A 22,007-nucleotide genomic window follows, 5' to 3' on the forward strand; every position below is an offset into this window, starting at 1 on the left:
TTCTGTAACGTTTTACACACAACAGGAAATGAAGTTGATATATATTGTGAGAGAAATCTATGCGACACTGCTGGCAACGATACCCCCTACGCAGTAGATTTTTTTATGGGGCAAGTAGGAGAAATCCTTAATGTTGGACCCTGTTCTAGCCTACCTTCCTCCTCCTTTGTCTCCTTGTTGCTAACAGGGAAGCAGACAGAGACGGCAGCATGGAGAATGTTGCGGTTGCCGTCACAACGGTGGCCCAGAAGGGCTCCAAGGGCCTGGCCGCTCTGGTCCAATAGGAAGGCCTGCTCCAGGTTCACTAGGTACTGCCGACATGCCTCATAGTCACAGCGGAGTACGTGCTGCATTAATGTTTGCTTCTGCAACAACCAAAGAAGTATCATCATTTAGTGACGAGTATCAGTATCAAATGCCTGAACATACGATTTCTGAACAGTTTCCAACCGGCATGAACACCACCTGCCTGAGGTGGTTTTTAACCATGGGAATATGTGGTGTTTTTTGGAACTGGAAACAGCACCTTAAGATACATTGTACCTGCTAATCTTTTCTTCACCTGCATATGCTAATGTTTAAAAAACATGTACACACCTGCATATGATGCTAACGTCCTACATGATGCGAACGTCCTAAATATTAAGTATCTGCTTTCACATACTCCATCTGTATATTTGTATAATTATTTTTCCTATTTAACCATTTTCTATATCTTCCCTTTGCTCTCACTCTACCTTCTCACAGAATACTTCCAAAACAGTGGAGCGCCCACAGAAAGAAGAATTTCACCCACTGCTTTACACTTGTAAGACTGTGATGTGACAAAAGAAACTGACTCGTACCGTAAGCTATATTTTAATTGTTTCAGATTAAAAAAAAACAAATTGCTTTGATTTGTGATAATAAAATGTCTATCCCACAACACTCAATTTTACGTCCAAAACCATTCGTCACATGATGTCTACTCTATGGCGTGTGGCATTTACCTCAACAGCCATGATGATTATAGCAGCTTTCTTTTTAATGGTAGAGTTAGAGGGGAGGTTGGCAAGGGAGTGCACCCCCATTCCTAAGCTGGCAATGGGTGGCAGATCCAGCCAATCAGGATCTCGTATTCCACCCATGCAGTCTTTAGCCATGGGGTAGATTGTTCCGTTTCCATCTCGGAGAATGATGGGTGACTCCTGGAAAAAGCACATCAATAGTCCATTAAAGACAGGGATGTTCTCTAGAACATGTCAAGTGGCCCTTCTGTAATTCACAATGTTGGTCAGCTCACCTGGCCGGCAGTGAAGATAGCCACATTACGCTCACTCTGCCCCAAGAAGGCCAGGTTACTGGTGGGGAAGTTATTCTCCTGCTCAGCTTTGCCTGTGGCCAGGTCAAAGATACAGTATCTTACCCAGTTACCAGTTTTCAGAACTGCGTGGACTCCTGGGAGGGAGAGAGAGAGCAAGCGATGGATTTGTTTTCCAAGTGCTTTTCATTTCATTCGTTCAAATTAGGGTTGTCACGGTGTGGGAAATTTCCCAATGGTTAATAAATGCATGTCAACACCAGTTAACACTGCATAGCCCACTTTAATTACTTTCATAAATATATTGTCAACATTGGAAGCCCCCATTAATAATAAAACTATATAAAATCGGTGTAGTCTGTGTGTGCCCGAACACCCGGTAAGGCTGCATACCGTGACATCCCTAGTTCAAATATTGCTTTTGAGAATCCCCATGGATTTGCCCTTTTTATTCAAGACCATCCTGTGCATGAGCGAGAATGTTTCAGAAAACATTTAGTTGGAAGTGACATACCTTTGGAGTCAACATTCACAGCCAGAATCTCAGCTTTCTCAGGAATGCAGAGCTTTTTAGGTGTGCGCTGAAAGCAATCTGGAACTTTAGGAGTTCCACCTGTTTTTACCACCTGAGCAAGGTGGGGAGCAAACATAACACAATATTAATGTCAGATATTCAACTACTTTCACAGCTGCAGTGGCTTATTCTGTTGGAGCATTTCATTCTGATCTTAACCAAGTCTTTGTTCAATGCTTATGACTAACTATATATGTAAATGCATACAGGCGGGTGACATATTAATGGAAATACTTGAATAAATGAGTGGAGAAACATAACGAATACAGATGCTTTCATACAGGTGTACTGCATCACGTATGTTACAATTAACATATACTCTGTGGCATGAATAAAAAGGCGGAATATGCCCACTTTACTTGATTTTGAATCAAGATGGCAAGAGAAAAACAATCCGACTAATACCATGAAACAATCAGACTATGAAAGTCAGTCATTATTCACCATATTCTCAACAAGTGGACGAGTGTGTGTGTGTGTGGCATACACCAAGTGAATGGTATGGGCCTGAATGCTTGACCCCTACAGTGACAGGGTTCATATGCTGTGGCCTTCAGTCACCAGATCTCAATCCAATTGTGTTGGAAACACTAAATGAGGATCTTTTTTGTTAGATTGGTGTTTCATCCCTCCACTCGAGTTCCAGAGACGTGTACACTCTATGGCAAGGTTCTGGCGGCCAAACACTTTACTGAGACACTTTTTGTTGGTTTTTCCTTTGTCACCCGTCTGTATGTACTGTACATACATGTCCTGTCTGTCTGTCTGTCTGTAAGTTTCTACGTGTGTAATTGTACTCATACCTGTAGCTCATCTATTCTGAGGAGCCTACAGTCCTGCAGTAATGAGGACGGGTCAGAGTCTGTAGGTGCAGCAGCTGCAGCGGCAGCAGCAGCAGCGCTCTGGCTGCTCATGCTGCTGGATGCCCCTGGAAACCTCACAGCAACATATGCACCATCCACTTTTAACACCTTGGAGGCAAAATGGAGACAAACAAAATTAGTCTTGGGCATGCGGGTATTGCTAGGTTAAAGTGCCTGCCACATTGTGGAGATTGGGGTACGATTCCTTCACGGTGCCTCCGGCTTGGCCGGGCGCTCCAACAAACCCAATAGTTCGCAGGCGGAAAGACGGCAGGGGAGGGCGATCTCTGTCACTGCACTACTTACTCTACAGGCTGGTAGCAGGGAGTGAAATTGGGAGGGATAGCGTATACTTTTGAACGCATTACACCCTCTCGTTGAAACTCCTCACTGTCAGGTGATAAGAAGCAGCTTGGGTTGTGTATCAGAGGAGACATGGTTGTCTACATCTTCCCCAAGACCAACATATAGGGGTTGGCAATGACAAGGACTATACACATGGGGAGAATTAGTATAACCACTAAATTGGGGAAAATAAATACTTATTATAAAACATTGTTGATTAAAAATGTCTTACTAGAAAAGTCACATAATAAAGACCAGAGGCGAATACCCACAGCACCCATAGATACGAAAAAGCCAAGCAAGCCACATTACAATCTATTACATTACTACTACCACAAACTACTGTTATAACTTAAGTTTATCTATTTGCACCAACCTTTCCTACAGGGACATTCTTAACATCCTCCACAAACACCACCTCCCTGAGAGGCCACTGCTCCTCGTTCACCTTCTCCTCCTCTTTGGGAGCTGGGGTGGAGCGCCTTCGTTCTGTAAGTACAACAACACTGTTATTCCATTATGTCCAGCACAGATTAGCGTTGGGACATGTAAACACGTTCAGGACCATTTACCACATTCACACAGCTGAGCTGATGAAATACATACATGACAGCTTTAGGTTCAAAATGTCTTTATTTGTTACATCTTCTGTACGAGTAAAATTATGAGTGTTAACTAAAATACAGTTGTTTAAAAGCTATACTTGGGAATGTGGCTAAACAAGGAAAGTTTGCACTAAATACCCCTTTATCAATATCTGCATCTTGCCATATGCTTGACATGATAAGAGGTTGTAAAAGAACAACTGACAGCACAAACAGATGTGCAATGACCTGGCCGGATGTACAGTACGAGCTGATAAAAGACTGTGCCATCTGTTTCAAAGTCAAAGGAGTCATGGAGAGTATAGAGAAGAGAAACTGGGTTCCGTGTCTGTGAGACAGCAAGACAGAACGCAACAGAGCTGGAGAGTGCAGGAGAGAGAGGATGACATACTGTAGGGCAGCGAGGCACTGCTAGCAATGGAAGAGGTATCACTGCAGGTGGATGCTGGGGAGGGAGGTGGACCCATCTCAGTCTTCACCAACTCTGGCTTGCTCTCCGTTCTAAGGGAGGGAGGAAACAGGATTGTTAGATTTTTCATTCTAGGTTATCAAAGCTTAACGCAGAATAAACACCAGGTCATTATACACCAACTTGGTTGCAAACAAATTACTTTAATTGTAGAGTGAAGGAGGGAACTATATACTAGGGGTCAATAAGGGAGCAAGGAGAGGCTAATGTATGTCATGTAAAAAAAATAGGCTTAGCAGAAGAACATCAATCCAAGTCAGACGAGGTTCAGTTGTTCAGCTGACAAATGTTTCTTCTGTTCACAGTAGTGCTAACAGATCTAATATATATAACTAGTCTCCACCAGATCAATTTCAGATGTGTTTTACATACATGCAACTTGGAATAGAAACACCAGCTCCATTTACATGCATGTCTCATCTCTGTCGTACGCATCTCTCATGATGCGCTGCTTCCATTTTCAATTCAACAATTTCAAACCCAAGCATGTATTTCCGTTTGTTTTCTCATTATAGGGGTACCTACTTGATTTCCTGGGTCTTAGTAGTCTTTTCCATGTTCTTGAGGCTCTCTGGCGAGCGCAGCTGGAACCTGCAGCTGTCATTCATGTTCCAGACAGACTCTAACAGGACGCCCACCTTGGGGATCCCAGCATTGACAGAAAAGGCCACTGCACCAGCATGATAGAGGGGGTTATTCCTCAAGCACACCTAAGGAAGGAACAAAACAATTGGCTGTCAAAGTCAAGCCAGCAACATGTTTTTTTGTGAAGTGCTGAGCCAGGACCCTGACTAGAAACACAAACAAAGGAAACATCTCAACGCTCACAGGCTAGCAAAACATACAGGAGTAAACGGTGAAAAGTAAATATATATTTTAATTGTTGCCATTTTACCTGTGTTCCCACGGTGATGTTGGGTATGGAGGAGATGCCAGCACTGGACTTTGGCTTCTTGTTCTTGGCTCTAGCCTTTTCAAGCATCTTTTTCCGTTGACTAAAAGGCACAACTCCCCTGTGGATACAACCAGTGAATTGTAAAAGCATGGCTTTGCCTTAGCAATTCTTCAGTGTTTAATGTCTAAATATAGGGAGATTATTCCAGGGCCACAGCTATAGCACTCTTCAATGAATGATAAGGGACCAAAGACCCATTATCTGTTTCAGACAGAATGAAACTAATAATAGGCCAACATGAACATGAACGAGAATTCCTTTCTAGACCATATACAGTTTTGATTTATTTCCCCCAGTCTTGGGCTACAGAATTACATTTCTCATCGGGCTAGCTATGTAACAAAACCATGTCCTTACTCACCACCAATAGAGGCTACTCTCCAGCTGGGCACAAGTATAGAGAGCACAGGAGTGCAGTGACACAATGCGCTCCCCCTGCAGCTCAGGGAAGGTCTGGGTGCTGTGTTCCAGTTTGGAGGCAACTGTGCTCAGTGTGTCGTCCACCCAAGTCGCTACCTGTGGAACACAAACAAGTATGTATACTTGAATTAAGTATACATGATGCACGCAGAACCAGGAGATCACGTGATCCCAAGATTTACTGCTCCATTCACTTCCTGGTTAACGTATTTGGGAAATCGCCTGCATCTCGCCTCCTGTGTATTTTTGGCGAGACATGCTATTTTCAACGGCCTATAACAAGTGAACAAGTGAAGCGCTGTAACAGCCCACTTTACGTTTAGGCCTATAACTCTTGAATCAAAATCATTTCCCCATGATTCCCTGAATCATGATGCAACTCCCCCTATAGGCCACACCCATTTGCGTCTGTATAGATTTTCCGCAAACTTTTTGCTCCTCCTACAGATTTTGTCCAAATCTCACAAAACATTGCACACACGATCTCTGGACCTATGTGATAAACATATTCTAGGCGGAATTTTGATAGTCCCGTAATAGGCTACAGAAGTTAGTGGGAGGGGCCTATTTTCCATGAAAGTGCATGCATTTCCAAAATGTAACCATTTGATGCAAAAACTGGATTTTTGCACCAAATTTGAATCTCATGTTTTTTGGCCTCCAACACAACGTCTCCCGGCGGATTCCTCGGGTCCCGATGGCATTGATGTGATCAAGGCAACCACACTTCCAATTTCCCCAAATTCACCTTTCTAGTTACATATATTTTGATTTCCTAATCTGATAATGAAGTTGTGATCACCTAATGTCACCAGCAGAGCAGAACATTTTTAAATAAACAGAATTATAGTTACGTCAAAAAAGATTATATAAGCAATAGGTTACCTTGTTGGTCTCTGTGGCTACGGTGGCTCTGATGCTGTTGGCGGACAACAGAGTGATCTTCTCGTTAGCCAGACCCAGGAAAGAGACACGGGGGTGATGAATAGAAGGGTTCTGTGGGGACAAATGACAGGAAGAACTGATTCAGCGACTCTTCAATATAAAGGGAGATTAGCCCCTAAGCTATTTGTGCTTCCTAGCCAACTGACGATGACTGCCAAACATATGGCCAAAGAGACTCTGCAGGCTACAGAAGAGTGCAGCACATACAGGCAGACATCTGGAGTAATATACCACTCCATCTCTCAGGAAGAACTTCTACACATTTAGAGCTACACAATCTCTGGCTAATCGAATAGGTCTGGCCTAGAGCATATAACCAGCCTCTTTGTCTTAGTAACTAGATATTGCTTTTTCCTCATATTTGTCTTACTCTTCTTCACTTAATTTTGTTAGTGTCATTCTGCCAAAATATATACAATTCTCCCACCTGTGCGTTTCTGTAGGGTTCAGGTTCGCTCCATTTCCACTGGTAGAGTTCTCCTTTAGAGCTGACGGCTACCAGCTCAGAGTACAAGGCCCCAATGCTCACAAACTTCACACCATCCTGGGGAATCAATTACAACATCTCAGTGAAATGTGCTGCTAGAAAAACTTTCCAAACATATCCAAATCCTGGCTTCAGGAGATGAGTGAAATAAATCCAAATCCTGGCTTCAGGAGATGAGTGTAATAATTCACTAACGACATGTAGCATCCATTAAGCACTATTTATCAACGAATCTACAGCACGGTGAACACATAGTTCGTTCTTATGCTCCCACCTTGTCAGGCCACCACTGGAGTTCCTCTCCCAAGGAGACTGGGCTCTGCACCGGGATGCTCTTCTTGTCCAGGCTGGGCTCACCCTCGCGGCTGGTGGAGCCTCGCTCTGTGTCGAACGAGGCCCCATCCAACCACCGCCTCTCTCGTAACCTCAACACCGATTCACGCTCGCGCAACAGCTCTGAGTCGCGCTCTAAGGGAAGAAGGAGAACTGGTATGCAATAAGGTCACACCAGTGGGATAAAAGTAAGCCACTCTCTGGGAAAGACCCGTGAACAGATTTTTAAGAGTAGATAGAGATAGATATTTTTTTTAATATCTTTTTTTAGAAATGATCAAAGTAATACAAATCAAATTTCAGCACTACAGATTGAGAGTGGGGAATCTAAATTATACCGGTGTGTGAGTCTGTCTGCACACTCACATGTGAAAATGCGAGGTAGAGGAGGAAGTGGATAGACAGAAAAAAAGGCATGCATGTTGTGCTAAGAGTGGAATAGGTAAGTTTTGTTTCTTAAGAATAGTTGTTAGAGGGTCTCTGATAAAACAGGAAGACATAGCGGGCCTTTCTCAGAGGGCTCACAGTACGTACTACAGCCATGCAGTACACAACACCAAACATTCACATAAAAACTAGGTATAAGAATTGAAGACAACGGGCAAACTACAAGATTTAACTAAACTAACGTGTTGCTATAAAATTCAGAAATATATGAAGTTATCAACATAATATATAACATAAAATGTTGTCTCAAACTATATTCACTGAACACTAAGTAAAGAAACACACAATGATTTAATCCTGATAGCAGGCATGAATATTGAACATCTGTTGTCAGTTGTTTGACAGTCGGTTTGTGTGTGTGTGTGTGGGTCAGCCACTAATCTCACTAACTACCAGGCCTACAGTATCTGCATCATATTTCTTGTGCACAGTGCCTGCAGACCAAGGACCTCAATTGCAAAATTCATCGTCCGATCAGTGATGGTTATCGGCCGATCAGGCGTCAGGAGAAGGTAATAAGCGGTGATCGGCCACAAAAAACCCGATCAGAGCACCTCTAGTAGACCGTTTAGTTCTATAGCGCTACGCTACTGTAGCCAGCATTAGATAACACGGCTCACCACTACTGCTACAACAGAGGTCAAAAGTTAATGTGAAAGACCACAACCGCATGATTTTCATATGGTATAAGTTAAGTTTAGCCAAGATCATGGGTTTATTCCAGCAGTTCATGTTTTGTTAATTTCCTACCAGCATCAGGACAACTTTATTGACATTATTTGAAATTTCTAATCTTAGTTAACAACACAGGTTTATTTTGAAGTCTACCAGAAAGCTAAACTATTGATTGAAGTAATCATATTTCTAGCCCTGATTTTCCGCTTTTAAACTGGAAAAAACAAGCAAAAAAAAACTCCGAACACTCTCTGTCGACTGAGGGGTCTCCGACTGACTATTAAAATAAACTTTTAGAGTGCAACCCTAACAAACTACTGTATGTCATTTTTGTTAATTAATTATCCGTGCAACCATCCCTCCAGGCTAAGGGATCACCGTCCCACTATCAACTAGCCATTTACAACGCTCCTGTCCCTCTGCCTTATGGGATGTAGCAGAACCAGCCAATTAATGCAGACAGTGCAAGCCCAATATACATTTTTAATGTGACATGGTGTCACGTTCTTATTTCTTGTCGCAAAGGATTTGCAAAGCGAGTGTGGGCCTAGGGCTGTGACTGTATGGAATTATCACCAGTGCACACCGCAGTGAAAAAGCAACACGTCCCAGCAGTTAACAACCCAAGTCTGTGACTCCAGTGGTCTCGATTTTGTGACTCCATCAGGAGCAGAGGCTGCATGAAATCCCATCAACATTCATCGTTTCATGTATCTTGGGTGACCAGGCTGGTTTTCATATTACAGGCATTGATCAGATTAATGATGACTATTAAAACAGCATCTGCTGGTTTCAAATGTGTCAATAGTCACCAATTTCTGTGACACTGGCACTAGCTGTTCAGCAGATATTACTTTGACAGTATGACACAAGCTTGGTTCATTACATCAACACAATCAAAAGATCCACTGCAACAATACTCACAGGCATGAACTAAACAATGAAAGTTAAATTCATAAGCCAGCTGGTCCCTTTAATTTGTATTTCTTTCATAAAACTGCCTGTCAGTTTATTGACATGCTTTGTCCGCATGTTCTAATATTTGTATTTATTTCTCTTTTTTGTAAAGTCAATTTGGACAAATTCCCAGGATGATTTTAGTTTACAGTCTTCCCCTGCACAAACATAATTGACACAAGGAAATAACAATCAGCATCCTTTAGACATTCCTTCCACCACTGCCCCAGTGCCCCATGCCATTTAATACACACGCAAATACCTAAAACATTGTCATCAAATGTCCCAGACAAACAGAGGATAGTAGGGCATGTCTCCTAGCTGAGATTTGTGTTTTGTAGTTTCAACTATGCCTCCCTCCGCCACACACACACAAAACCCTCCACACTGTCGCCATGTTCCTGCCTTTCCTTCACTGGCCACAGTTGATGAGTTACCTCTGGATGATCCCAGGCGAGACAGCGAGGATCGTCTGAAAGAAGGGTAGCCGAAGTAACTGATGTCCTCAGAGAACATGGCGTCGGCATCGATTATAACACTGGGATGAGCCGAGTGGATGTCGGCATCCAACAGGGACATCAGGTCCTCTACAAGGAACAAACACATAAGGAATCATAAAAATACACTCTTTTCTTAGTAGCTGTTCATGCCCTGTGTTTACCAAGAATTATTCTGGATGGAAATTAGCAAAAATAAAATGCATAATAGGCAATATTAGGCATATTCCTATGTAATCAAAATCACTTTATGTCCAAGTAGGTTTTAATACAGGAAGAAATTAGCTTTGTGGTTGCTTTCATAGCCCCGAAAGTAAGGTAACGGATTTCCCGAAATGCTTCACAATGTTCTTAACTAACCTCCAGGCAGGTACGATTCGCTGGCTGTATCATCTCCATCATCACCATCTTCATCATCCCGACTCAGTAGGTTGTTGACTGCAAGGTTGACATCCAGGTTGGTCCTCTGGAGCTCCCGGATGATCACACTCCTGGACTTACCCTGCAGGACCACTTGGGCCTGCGGGGAGTGGAACCCAACATAAGCCTCATACACACATATACTGCAACCTTGACATTAAGCACTTATACCCTATACTTTGTTGACCGCGGTCTCTCAGCGGTCTATACTTGGTCCCCATCTTTTCTCCCTCTACACCAAATCTCTTAGCTGAAAACAGCCAATCTATAAGCTCATAGCACATCGCAACACATTGTGAGCGGCTATTTTGCTCCACAAGTTTGCAAAACACAAAAGAAAAGCTAGTAACACCCCATAAGCAAAGATAGCAGCTGCTTTAAATTTCCCAACAGTTGAGCTGATTTTTTTATTATGATCTATTCTATCTCCTAAGCTCTACAAAAGCTGCAAGAACACAGAGGCTAAGGTTTGAAAAAAGATTAAAGGTATTTCATTTCAGTGGAGGTGTCATGCGAGTATAAGACTAACATGTCTCAGGGTACATGAGTCTGAAATTCTACAAACATACTGCAATGCGAGGATTATGCATGACCTATAAAGACACCAGAAAATAAAGACAATGTGTTAAGACTATATAAAAGCCAATGTGTTAAGACTATATAAAAGGGAATTGGGGCAAATGAGAATCAGAGACAGCTAGAGGGTAGAAAGTGCTTACTATACACTAGGCTTCATTTTAATCTGTCCTGAAAATCTATTGTTGGCTAGGCATAGAATGTGGTTCAATAAATATTTTAACTGCACAGACAAAAACAACAAATCAAATGTTTATACTTATAATGGGGGAAACTGAATTAAAACAAAATAACACTCACTGAACATACAAACAATGTTTACATAGGGAGGAAACCTGTAATAAAACATTATTAAAAAAAGCTGAAGAAAACAAACAATGTTTAATAATGTGGAAGCCTGTACCTGGGAGATAAGCTCCTCTGGGATGACAGAGGCTGGGATGACAGGCTGAGGCTGGCTACCCAGGAGGCCTGAGCCACGGTCCCTCCCAGTGCGGATCACCCTGGTCTGCCGACGGGAGTCACGGGCCGCTGTTGAGGACCTGCCCGAGGTGCCTCCTCCTCCCCCTCCTCCTCCGCTTCCTCCTCCTCCTCCTCCTCCTCCACCCCCTCCTCCACCTCCTCCTCCTCCTCCACTACTGCTGCCACCTGCTCCTGCTCCTCCTCCCCCTGCACCTCCTCCACTCCCACCGCCTCCACTGCTTCCATTTACACCAGAGCTCCAGCGACTCCTGTTACATATACAGCACAAGGCCAGTCAGATGAGTGTGCCAACAAAACCATCTGACTTAACAGGAGAAACTCAAACACACATCTGTGTACACTGGGATTTAGCCTTGTGACAGCTGGCTGAGACAGTGCAGGGTACACTACACTCAAGAGGTTTCATAATAGCAAGACTGTAAAAGCAACACAGCAGTTATCTGGCTGCAAATTCCAGAATTTGCCTGAAATAAACGTTTTCCTAATATGGGCCAGAGAACTTGAACAGAAAACAGCTTGAGAAAAAGGATTTTAATTAAATGCATTGGAAATTTATTTTCATATTTAAACCTCCCCTTAAAAGATTCATAAGTGTCAGTTTTGCAGTACATCAATATGAAAACCAATTTCCCCATTTTTAGATCATTGCCACTGTATGGACTTTCAGTGTCCACTGTGTGTTAATAATCATTGGCCCCATTGCAGCTTTATTGCCATGCTCTACACATTGTACCTTAACAGGACCAGAGGGTTTCTTTTTCTTCTGCTGACCCTGCCAGAACTTACCCAAGGGTGTTGCCTGCCAGTCTGCCCAGTGTGTCAGAACCAGACAGGAACCAGGGAGGATCACTAGTCCTGCCTGGCCTGGAGCTCCTTCCTGTCCCTGAACCACTGCTCAACTTTGAACTGGAAACAAAAAGATGGGAGATCGGTTACAGACCTACAAAGGTCCCACACAGAGGAACCAAAGAATGTGTGCGTTTACCTGGGTAAAGAAAAAAGTTAAATTAAATAAAACGCACGGTTTCTGTAAATTAACCCCACACACCCTTTCTGGGCTTTGCTTCTTTTGAATGTTAAATTGTGAAACAGAAGGGGGTATTTTTAAGAGGGGGGGGGGGGGGTATTTGAGACTAGCATGGCAACACCCTTGGGAATCTGAATTGGCTGCAACTCATTCCTTCTTCCAAAACATAGAACTTGGGTTTTGGGGCTGCAATTGCCTTCTCCTAATAAGTGATGGGAGGATTCCCGATAGATATAGAGATATATATATTTATATACATATATTTATCTGAAAGGATGTACTTAGCTTGGCTGTCGCTGAGGTCATAAGCCATAGCAAAATGCCAGTTTAAAAACAAACAGTAACCTCCGAATGGTGCTGAATAAATAATCAAGGACACAATAGCGTACAACAACTTTGCTAGGAAAACAGTGTACCAAGGTCTAGGCTGATCATCATGACTTTCCTACAAAACAGTGCATTCATGGAAATGTCATAATTTAGCAGGACAGAGAAAACTGAAAACAGGGTATTGAATTATTCAGAGGTTAAATATAAAGAATGCAAATTAAACATGCAATGAACAAGCTGGAGCATACGATGTAACTTTTGTTTGCCATTCAGAGACTATAAAGAGGAGAGTATGCCTTGTTTGGTAAGCTGTCAAACTTGCCCAATTGAAAATCTGCAGTGCTCTTTTCCATAGGCTTCCCGGCAACCCACAATGCTGCTGACTGCAAAGCTATTACCATCTGAAACCGTCTCATTTTCTTTTGAAAGTTTGTGCCAGGCAACAAAACATGTGCTCTGCAGAAAAGCTTAGACCGGGCGGCTCCATTACTCCACAGTCTTCCACAGCCTTCACATGCATGCTTAACAGCTAGAGAGAGGCCTTGAAAAAAACCTTAAATCACTGTTGGATGCTGCTCTGCTGGCAAGATGTATAGGGCTATCAATGAGACATTCACCAAAAAGACATGCCCACAGCCACAGCCAACACAAACCCTAGCAACTACTGAAAAGCATTCCTTTTTAAATAGAAAATGAAACGGCGAGATGCACACAGATATTTAGCAATATAAATGACTTCCCAAAAGCCATTTTCTGGTGTTCTCTAGGTATGCATTTACAGCTTTGGTGGTCTAGTTATAGTTTGTGTTTGGCCCAAAGAACAGCAGAGTGGGGAAATGTTTTCTTATCGGTAAAACAAAGTCATTGGCTCCTACAATCATGTAGGACTGGCAACAACAAAAAAAAACCTATTGAAAAGTAGCTTCTTGAAAAGTAGCTTTTGCTCCATAATCTCAACAGATTACTGAAGCATTATTTCATTCCAACAGCCAGATGCTAGAGCAGATATACTGTAAGCCAATGATGTAGAACAGTGATTGATACACACATTAATTTCACAGTGAATAGATAGGAAGCCCCACAGAAAAGTGTGTATTATTCTAGAAGCAAAACCATGCCCAAATGTCTTGTGATCAAAACTCTCAGACAAAGAAAGGACACAAGTGCTGAGTGAAAGTCAAATCGCAGCAGCCACCAGAAGTAAGCCTGAGCATGCCAGGTTCAATACACCTTGTACCCTCTCTTCCAAAAGAAACAAGTTTGCTAAAGCTTTTCCAAATATAAAACACATTTCTGGGAAGAAGAACATAAAGATGTCGCTCACCCATCATTGCCATCCGGTTTGCTCAGCTCCAGGCGATCTGGCTGGACAGCAAAGCTGATTCTACACACACGCCCATCCTGAAAAAGACACATCATTCTTATTCTTGGTAGCCTAATCTTTTGTAAAAGGTGCTTTAAGTTACTTTTTTTTATTAAATAGTTAAAGCTCTATATTCAGATATTAATCATTGCTATAGTATTGCTATAGTATTCAAAATCGTGATAAAACGCAGTACAGTAGAGTAGTAGCTCTTTCTGGTCTGGACGCTGGGGGCATGTCCGCTGAAGCTTGCTGTGTTGATTTCTCAGAATGCCCCTGGGTGCAGGAAGTGTGTTTATTGTGTCGTTTATGTTATTTGAATATAGGAACTTGGGGGACTATGTTGTGGGGCTTTATGTGTAGTGTTGTGTCATAAGTGATGATTAGTTGATATACTGTATGTGATTTGGTGTGTAACACCATGACTATGATGTCCGTTTGTTTAGAACTTCTGATCACTCCCTCTCCCCACTGATGTTAAGTCGGTGTGTGGTAGTGTTGTGTGCAGTTGCCACAATAGAGACCGATGCCTAATTATGCTCTGTCAAACGACGATGTTGGTGTTGCCTGGCAAAAATGGCTGATGTATAAGCTCCCAATGCGTCATCATGAGATTGTAGATTGTCTATTTTCTCCACGTGTCAGACAAGTATAAAATTGGGCTAAAAAGAAGCTCAAGTGACCGTCATTGCAATATAAAATAAACAAAGATGTGCAATGTCCAATATGCAAGTTTCGGCCTGCGCGGCCTGTGTGAAGGGCCCCTTATACAGGGGTATTAATAGGGCCAGAGCTGAAATCATGGTTCGATAACAGCACAGTAGTGATTCAAGTATGGTTACAGTATGTATCACCACAGTGCATCATCAAGTGATGATTTCAGCTCCACCCGCCAAAAAAATATAACACAGATATGGTATATAAACATTTTAAGTGGTGTGCATTAAGTACATCATAAAAAACAAAACAAATCATTTGTCTTCAGTATGTAGGTGTGTATGATTATCAAAATGTAAAACCCTACTGTGTACACACCATCTACCAAAGGAATGTTACTGAGCCTTGGAGGAAATGAATGAGACAACTCCTTGCAACATGATTATTATTCACATTATAAACATGCAACTTTGGAATAAGCTATCATTTAACAAAATATGCCCAGGATGTGATGCTGGGAACCAGTACAAATCCTTGTTGATGTTAATACACATACTATTTCTTCTATTTTCAGTCATGGACCAGATAAGAAACGTACAGAGGTCAATGACTATGTGACATTATCTTTTTCCTGATTAAAGGGCAACTTTGAAGATTTTTACCCAGAATCCTATCATTCTGTTGTGAGGACGACATGTGACAACCTGACAGATCACTACATCATGCGTCTCAAGAGCTCACTCCAAGCAGAGCAGGGCCGTTCCATTCAACTGAAAACATACGTCCTTGGTGCTGGTGACTGATATTGTCTTTCTAATGCGTGAGGGGGCTGTGTTTCTTCAATTACTTTTTTTAAAATGGGAAATAAATTCAATATATTAAACTACATACTACACGCATTAGGACAATATCAATATCAGTCACCAGAACTAGGGATGTGTGTTTTCAATGAGTCTAACGTGGTTAAAATAGAGTTTGAAGTTGTAATGGGTTTATAGAGGAAGGAGGCGTGTCTGATAAAATACATTTATTATCCAATATCTAAATATTGAATCAAGCATCTTAAAAACTGTCTGGAGTAGACACAAAAGCCCTAGTAGATTACAATTACGATTACCCCAGAAGTGTTTAAACTGAAATACCCCTTTAATCCCTGCATTATATTTCACCCTACAATGATGGTGTGCGAAATAAACCAATATACAAGCTCACAACACGTGATTAGGGATGGGAATCGTTCATTCTTTATCGATTTAGATCCCATTATCAATCCTGCTTATCGATCCTTTTTCATTACTAGTAGTTGTTGGCCAATTGGTGCTAATCTAGGGCATTATTTTTTCTTTGATATTTTTTTGTCTATTTCTGCCTTTATTTGATAGAAAACAGAAGACTGACAGGAAATGGGGAAAGAGATATGGGGAGTGACACGCAGCAAAGGTCGTCGGGAACAGGATTCGAACCTGCGACACGCTGTCAGGCTGCATTAGCAGCCAAGGTGCCCGGACCGCTATGTCAGCTGTCCGGGCCAATCTAGGGCATTCTATCACTTTCATTTAATTTCCAAGTAAACGCATAATTTTACATAGTCTCTCTATTCTCTCGCAATAGAATGATGGGATTCAGATTAAAAGATGCCCTTTATGCGTTACATATCATGTAGGATTACCTCAAGGAGAAACCCAGCATGGTTTGGTCCGACCACACATTGTTTCAGGGTGGCCTGCTCCAGCAGACTAAGGTGTGGATGACTACATTGGAAAACACAGAGAAGGATAAATAAAAAAAGATTAGATAATAAACAGGATCATCTTTGCTCCTTTGGGCACATCATTCTTGAACACAACAGCCTATAACTGATCACCATGGCAACAAGGGCTCACCTGTTATAGTTGTATTTGTTGAGTTTCTCTGAGACTTCACGGAGCCTGAAAAGATGAGGGAAAATATTCAGTGGCAAGCTAAAGCCATTTCAATGCAATGCATAATTTGTTTAATTTATATAAACGTGTACATAAACATTTCAATAAAGTTCAAGATTGCCATGATGACTTTGACACCAGTTCGGATTTCAATTTTAAGCACTGTGATGTTCCCCACGTATCACAATAAGCACAATAGGCCCCTATAATATCAAGCAGACTCATGGGACTGTCATGGGACTGTCATTTTTTTGTAAAAATGACCTACTCAGCAATACAGGAAATCCAGTTAATTTAAACAAGTAGTTAATTAATCAAACCAAATAAATAAGTACTGTAGTGTGGCATCTGACTGCCAATTGCTTCATCAATAAATCCTTATTCCATAGGGAATGAATGATCACAGGAATTATTCTAGCTTAAGTTTTCATTACCCAATTACTGTGACAACGCTAACAAGTACTATAACTTTCAAAACATTAATTCATGTGGCCACAGCAAACTACACTGTTGATGCCAGAATATGGCAACAGTAATATGTAGGCTACGTTATAAGATGTCTATTGGAGTACCACACTGTTGACTCCACTCATTGTGGCAAATTTATACAAGCACTTTGTCGCACCACAGTGTCGCAAAATGAAAGACTATTTACAGCTGGAAAAAAAAGTTCACCACTGGCAGCTCTTTTTTCCAATATACATTCCAATGTATGACGCAAAGCACAAATTAGGCAGGACAGGTCAAGATCCTATCATATGGACGGAAAGGGCAAGTACTGCTGAGCCTCCCTCCTGATTGACTAACAGCAACACAACATCTGAGTACCTCAGATGCAAGTTTGCCACCTGCAAGGCAAGAGTGTTTGTCAGCTCCCTACAGTCAAAGCATGAAGGTAATGTATGAACATCCATTGTCTTTACATTAACTTCCAAAAGGAAGACAAAACAAAACACCTTGCATTTAGGGAACCATGACCACATCCATTCAAATAAATAAACTGGCAAACAAAAAGGCAAATGATGTGGCCCAAGGGCCCATTCAAATGAAAGCCTATGTAAAAAAGTTTCCCCCAATAAAAGCTATTTTCTATGTTTTCCTTTGGGGCAACAAGAAATCCCTTTGTCAACACTGACTCAGGCACTTTCCTCTAGAATAGTCATGTCCAAATGACATAATGGAAACTAGACATAACCCCATACTACCGAAGCAGCATTAAAATGCCAGGAGATAAGAGCAAATGACTCAAGATATCCAGGTCAGTTGACCACTGACCTTACCTGTGATGTAATAAATAGGACTGCCATTTACCAATAAACAGCACTCTTAATTCACTGTGAATAGAGGGGTATACCACATAAACGGCAAGAAGAGGCATTTAACTATAATGAAACCATTACACTGCAAAGAAATGCTGTTCTATCCAATGTGTTAAAATAGCCATTAGCTAGGTCAAGGAAACCATTAATCCATTGAGGAGATGTGACTGGATAGTCATCCCAAGCAGGCATACACTGCCTAATTAGATGGAGCCTTTTTTATTTTAGATAAAAGCACTCATAGGCTTTGACAACTGCAAGTTCCTCTGTGGGTGATGAGAAAGGAGGGGGCTGGCAGCACATGGTGACCATAGGACTGCATGTGTGCAGTGGCATGCAAGCCTCAGGATAAACCAACCATGACCCCCTAGCCTAAGGGGAGTGATAGGTATTATTAATTAGCTAGTACATTAGGTCTTTTCAACCACAGCACAAGGTAATTCCAATCTGTCCAGTTAGTGACACATAGTGAAATCACACACTGAACAGCAAAGGGCTTTTCAACTATTATTGGCCTATATCCTGATTTTATCTCAAGGTCACTCTAAAATATACTTTCAGACTTCTCAACCTCTTTGTCTCAAAGTAGAACAGCTCATTAATCAGTTCAATCTCGATGGATGATATAAATAGGTCTACTATAAATCATCTGCAGTGTCAGACTGCAGGTCACATACAACATTTAAAATACAGGGAAGATAACACCATTGATCTAGTCCCGAGTTATATTATCCCTACATTAAAAAAAAGGGGAAAACCCTGATGTGTTAATAGAACCCATCTCACTCTGTGTGATAGCGTTATAGCGTAGTTTTACTGCCAGTAACCACATTGCATCAGCTCGTACGGTTACATTTGTGGCAGTGTTACACAGCTGAAGTGATTAATTGAACAATCAACCCTTATGATATAAGTTATTACACTCGGATCATTCCTATCCACAACACAACAACTGCAACAAATTGGGATGCGTTTGAGTCGCGGTGTGTTCGGTGGTGGTTGTATATAATCCAATTGTCGTATTATATCACACTGTGCATAAATTGCACAAGTAGTGACATTAACAGCCATCGTGAATTTTTTTTCGAAATCGCCAATACAGCAGCTTAACGCGAGGCCTCGCAGTTTCTCCAAATCCCCATGTGTAACGTAAAAATGCAAATACAAATGACCCAAAAAAAACACAAACATTCAGCGATGATGATGACACGAGTGTGCTGCTGCTGGGCTAACATTAGCCTGCTAGCATTAGCATCGGCTGACGTTCACTAGTTAATTGATCTAGATGTTCCAACAAAGGACCCACATAACATAACAGACGCCGAGGCATACATTACACAGCACCTAGAATAGATAGAAACATGACACATCGTTACAAAAGGTGTCGTTTTAATATGTTAAAACTCCCCCCCACCAGCAGCAGCCCGCATTGTCCAGCCAGTGTTGCCATGTCGGCATATTATAAGCGACTTTAGGCTTTTTCTGTAAAGTTGCTAGTAAAAATTGGTTAGTGCGAGTTGCGTTTTTTGGGGCTTGTTTCACAATTTGTTATTATTATTATTTAAACCTGTGGTTCTCAAATAATTGTACACACATAAAAAAAAGTTTGAGCTACCAGGGAGCATTTGTGTTGCTTGCTAGAATGTTTCCCCCCAAAAAAGAAAGATCTGAATATTCCACACATTATTGCAAGAGTTTTTGAAAATAGCAGATCTACAAGGGTGACGCGTTGTGAGCTTGTATATTGGCTTATTTTCAAATGGCCAACGCATGATCGGTTTTAAGTGCTCGTGTGGCCTATAGTTGCTTCTTTAGGGCTTGTTTTCCTAGACCCCGGTTGCTTATTTCTCTCACAAGATATGGCAACACTGTGTCCAGCTCAACTTTGACTGTGGGCCAATGAATGCTAGCAGAGCTGGAGAGACTGTTTAGCTAGCTTAGCATCCAAGCTAACCAAGCTAACGAACCAACGAAGAGATGGTTCAAGATGCCGGGGGCCCCTTGCCTTGTTTCAGCCCCCAAGGGGGGGCCGTGAAAAACCATTTCAACTCCTATCCGCGTACAACACGACACGACAGCGTCCATATTGTTGATAAACACGCCGTTATTCGCCGTGCACCGCACCCAGCACGAGAATATTGATTTAAAACATCACCCCCTCCTCCTCCTCCTCCCCCCCCCCGCAACACACACATACCTGTCATTCAGCTGATCCTCGGTCCCGGGCAACGGGTGAACCACGAAGTGTATGGATGTCATGGGGGCTCAATCCAAAGTTACACACAATAAACGTGTGATTTTTGTGTTTTTCGTGTGTTTTTCCGATTACTGTGTATATGCTCGATTCATAGGAATCTATAAAGACGATAAAAATCCCCCGAGTTTTAGATCCACAGCCTCCTCACCCACATGCCGCCATCTTAACTATAACCAACTGCTTCTTCTTTCTGTTCTGTGTTGATTAGCGCACACATGTAATCTCGCGTGGCCTGGACCTTCTTCGTCTCGTCAAGCGAGATTAAAGCAGTGTTGCCATATTTTGTGAGAGAAATAAGCAGCCAGGTCTAGGAAAACAAGCCCAAAAGAAGCAACTTACTTAGGCCACATGAGCACTTTAGTTTACTTTAAACCATCTGCTATTTGAAAATAGCCGATCTACAAGCTCATGTGACGTGTTGTGAGATTCTGTGAGCTTGTACATCTGCTATTTTCAAAAACTCTTGAAATAAAATGTGTCATATTGAAACATTCTAACAACACAAATGGCTCCCTGGTGGCACAAAACATTTATGGAAATATTTGAGAACCACTGGTTTAAAAGATAATTTAAAAAATGTGGAAACCGCATGGAAATATTTGAGAACCACTGGTTTAAAAAATTATTTAAAAAATGTGGAAACCGCAACCATGAATTTGCAGTTGATGTTTCTCCATGAATTGAGTGCATGAGGATCCCTTTTGAAACAAGCCATTGCGGCTTTCTAGGGTAATTCATTTTAGTTGACCTTGTATTGTAAACTGTGCTTCCATGTGCTTTTTCTCTGCAAACTTTTGAATAAAGTATTCAATCAATCAAACCCGCAACTACCAATTTTACAAGCACCTTTACAGAAAAAGAAGCCCAAAGTCGCTTATAATAAGCCGACATGGCAACACTGTATTAAATCCTTGGTTTGATGCTTCCTCGCCGTACGACGGTGTCGCGCGCCAAAAACAGCCGAGCTACAAGCTCTACAACCCGTAGCGATGCGACGGGTTGTAGAGCTTGTAGATCGGCTCTTTTCGGTGCATTAGCGCACATGTATGCGATGCTGCGACCCCAACCGCTGTGCTTACTGGTTGGTTGGAGGGTTGGACCAAACAGGAAGTGTGTTCAATTACATGAATGGGATTGGCTGCTTGGAGATGGAGAAGAAAGGCAATTCTATTATGGAACATCAAAATACTGTACATGCACACACACCGAAATCTTTGTTCTGATACCAGTACTCCACATCCTATGATCCTATGTACTATCTACTGTTCATCCATAAATCACGATATATTATATCGTGATTTATGATTGATTGATTGATTGATTGAATACTTTATTAACAGTTTCAGTTTGCAAAAACAAGCACAGGAAAGTACAGTTCAGTACAATGTCTGTTAGGAGGATTTTAAACCCAAGAAAGCAATTCATCGAAAATATAACCCCCCATAATACGATTATTATTTCACCTATTTATTTTATCATGTGTAGAGAATGGGATTTATAGTAAGGTAGATATCGAGTGCTAAATCCGACCTGAAGCAATTGATGAGCAGTTTTTGCTAGAAGCTGTGGATGTACAGTACAACTTTGGTCCCTATAGTAACATAATAGCCTATTGATAATTAACACAACCTAATCTTTACAACTGAAAATCATCTGATCATACTTTCGAATAACATAGACAAACTTTAATTTTACTTAAAGTTATTGCAATATAAATTAAGGAAGTTAATGATGAGATACAGTATACTAACCTAACCATCTACCAAAACTGCATTATTTCT

The 22,007-nt window shown here is 41.6% G+C and overlaps 1 protein-coding gene across 18 annotated transcripts in view; it reads right to left on the reverse strand.

The window, feature by feature from the left end:
* ubr5 (ubiquitin protein ligase E3 component n-recognin 5) overlaps window positions 1-20,394 on the reverse strand; it is a 43,332-nt gene extending 22,938 nt beyond the window's left edge. For 17 of the 18 annotated variants that reach the window (XR_013933094.1, XR_013933095.1, XM_080427278.1 and 14 more), the window contains exons 1-21: window positions 20,167-20,394; window positions 16,612-16,656; window positions 16,398-16,479; window positions 14,033-14,109; window positions 12,138-12,257; window positions 11,272-11,599; window positions 10,233-10,392; window positions 9,813-9,962; window positions 7,238-7,449; window positions 6,904-7,020; window positions 6,417-6,527; window positions 5,473-5,627; window positions 5,052-5,169; window positions 4,682-4,866; window positions 4,079-4,188; window positions 3,459-3,571; window positions 2,678-2,845; window positions 1,815-1,926; window positions 1,283-1,437; window positions 990-1,187; window positions 155-365 (exon numbers count right to left, since the gene is read on the reverse strand). Coding sequence is in view for 16 of the 18 variants with exons in the window: in XM_080427278.1 (XP_080283404.1) it covers window positions 155-365; window positions 990-1,187; window positions 1,283-1,437; window positions 1,815-1,926; window positions 2,678-2,845; window positions 3,459-3,571; window positions 4,079-4,188; window positions 4,682-4,866; window positions 5,052-5,169; window positions 5,473-5,627; window positions 6,417-6,527; window positions 6,904-7,020; window positions 7,238-7,449; window positions 9,813-9,962; window positions 10,233-10,392; window positions 11,272-11,599; window positions 12,138-12,257; window positions 14,033-14,109; window positions 16,398-16,479; window positions 16,612-16,656; window positions 20,167-20,228 (2,989 nt within the window). In the remaining 2 variants the exon portion in view is untranslated. The remainder of the gene's footprint in view (window positions 1-154; window positions 366-989; window positions 1,188-1,282; window positions 1,438-1,814; window positions 1,927-2,677; window positions 2,846-3,458; window positions 3,572-4,078; window positions 4,189-4,681; window positions 4,867-5,051; window positions 5,170-5,472; window positions 5,628-6,416; window positions 6,528-6,903; window positions 7,021-7,237; window positions 7,450-9,812; window positions 9,963-10,232; window positions 10,393-11,271; window positions 11,600-12,137; window positions 12,258-14,032; window positions 14,110-16,397; window positions 16,480-16,611; window positions 16,657-20,166) is intronic. The other variant, XM_080427280.1, reaches the window with a different exon arrangement.
* Between the last annotated feature and the right edge of the window lie 1,613 nt (window positions 20,395-22,007).

Source organism: Gymnoscopelus braueri, assembly GCF_963280865.1.
Source record: "Gymnoscopelus braueri genome assembly, chromosome: 4".
NCBI lineage: Eukaryota > Metazoa > Chordata > Actinopteri > Myctophiformes > Myctophidae > Gymnoscopelus > Gymnoscopelus braueri.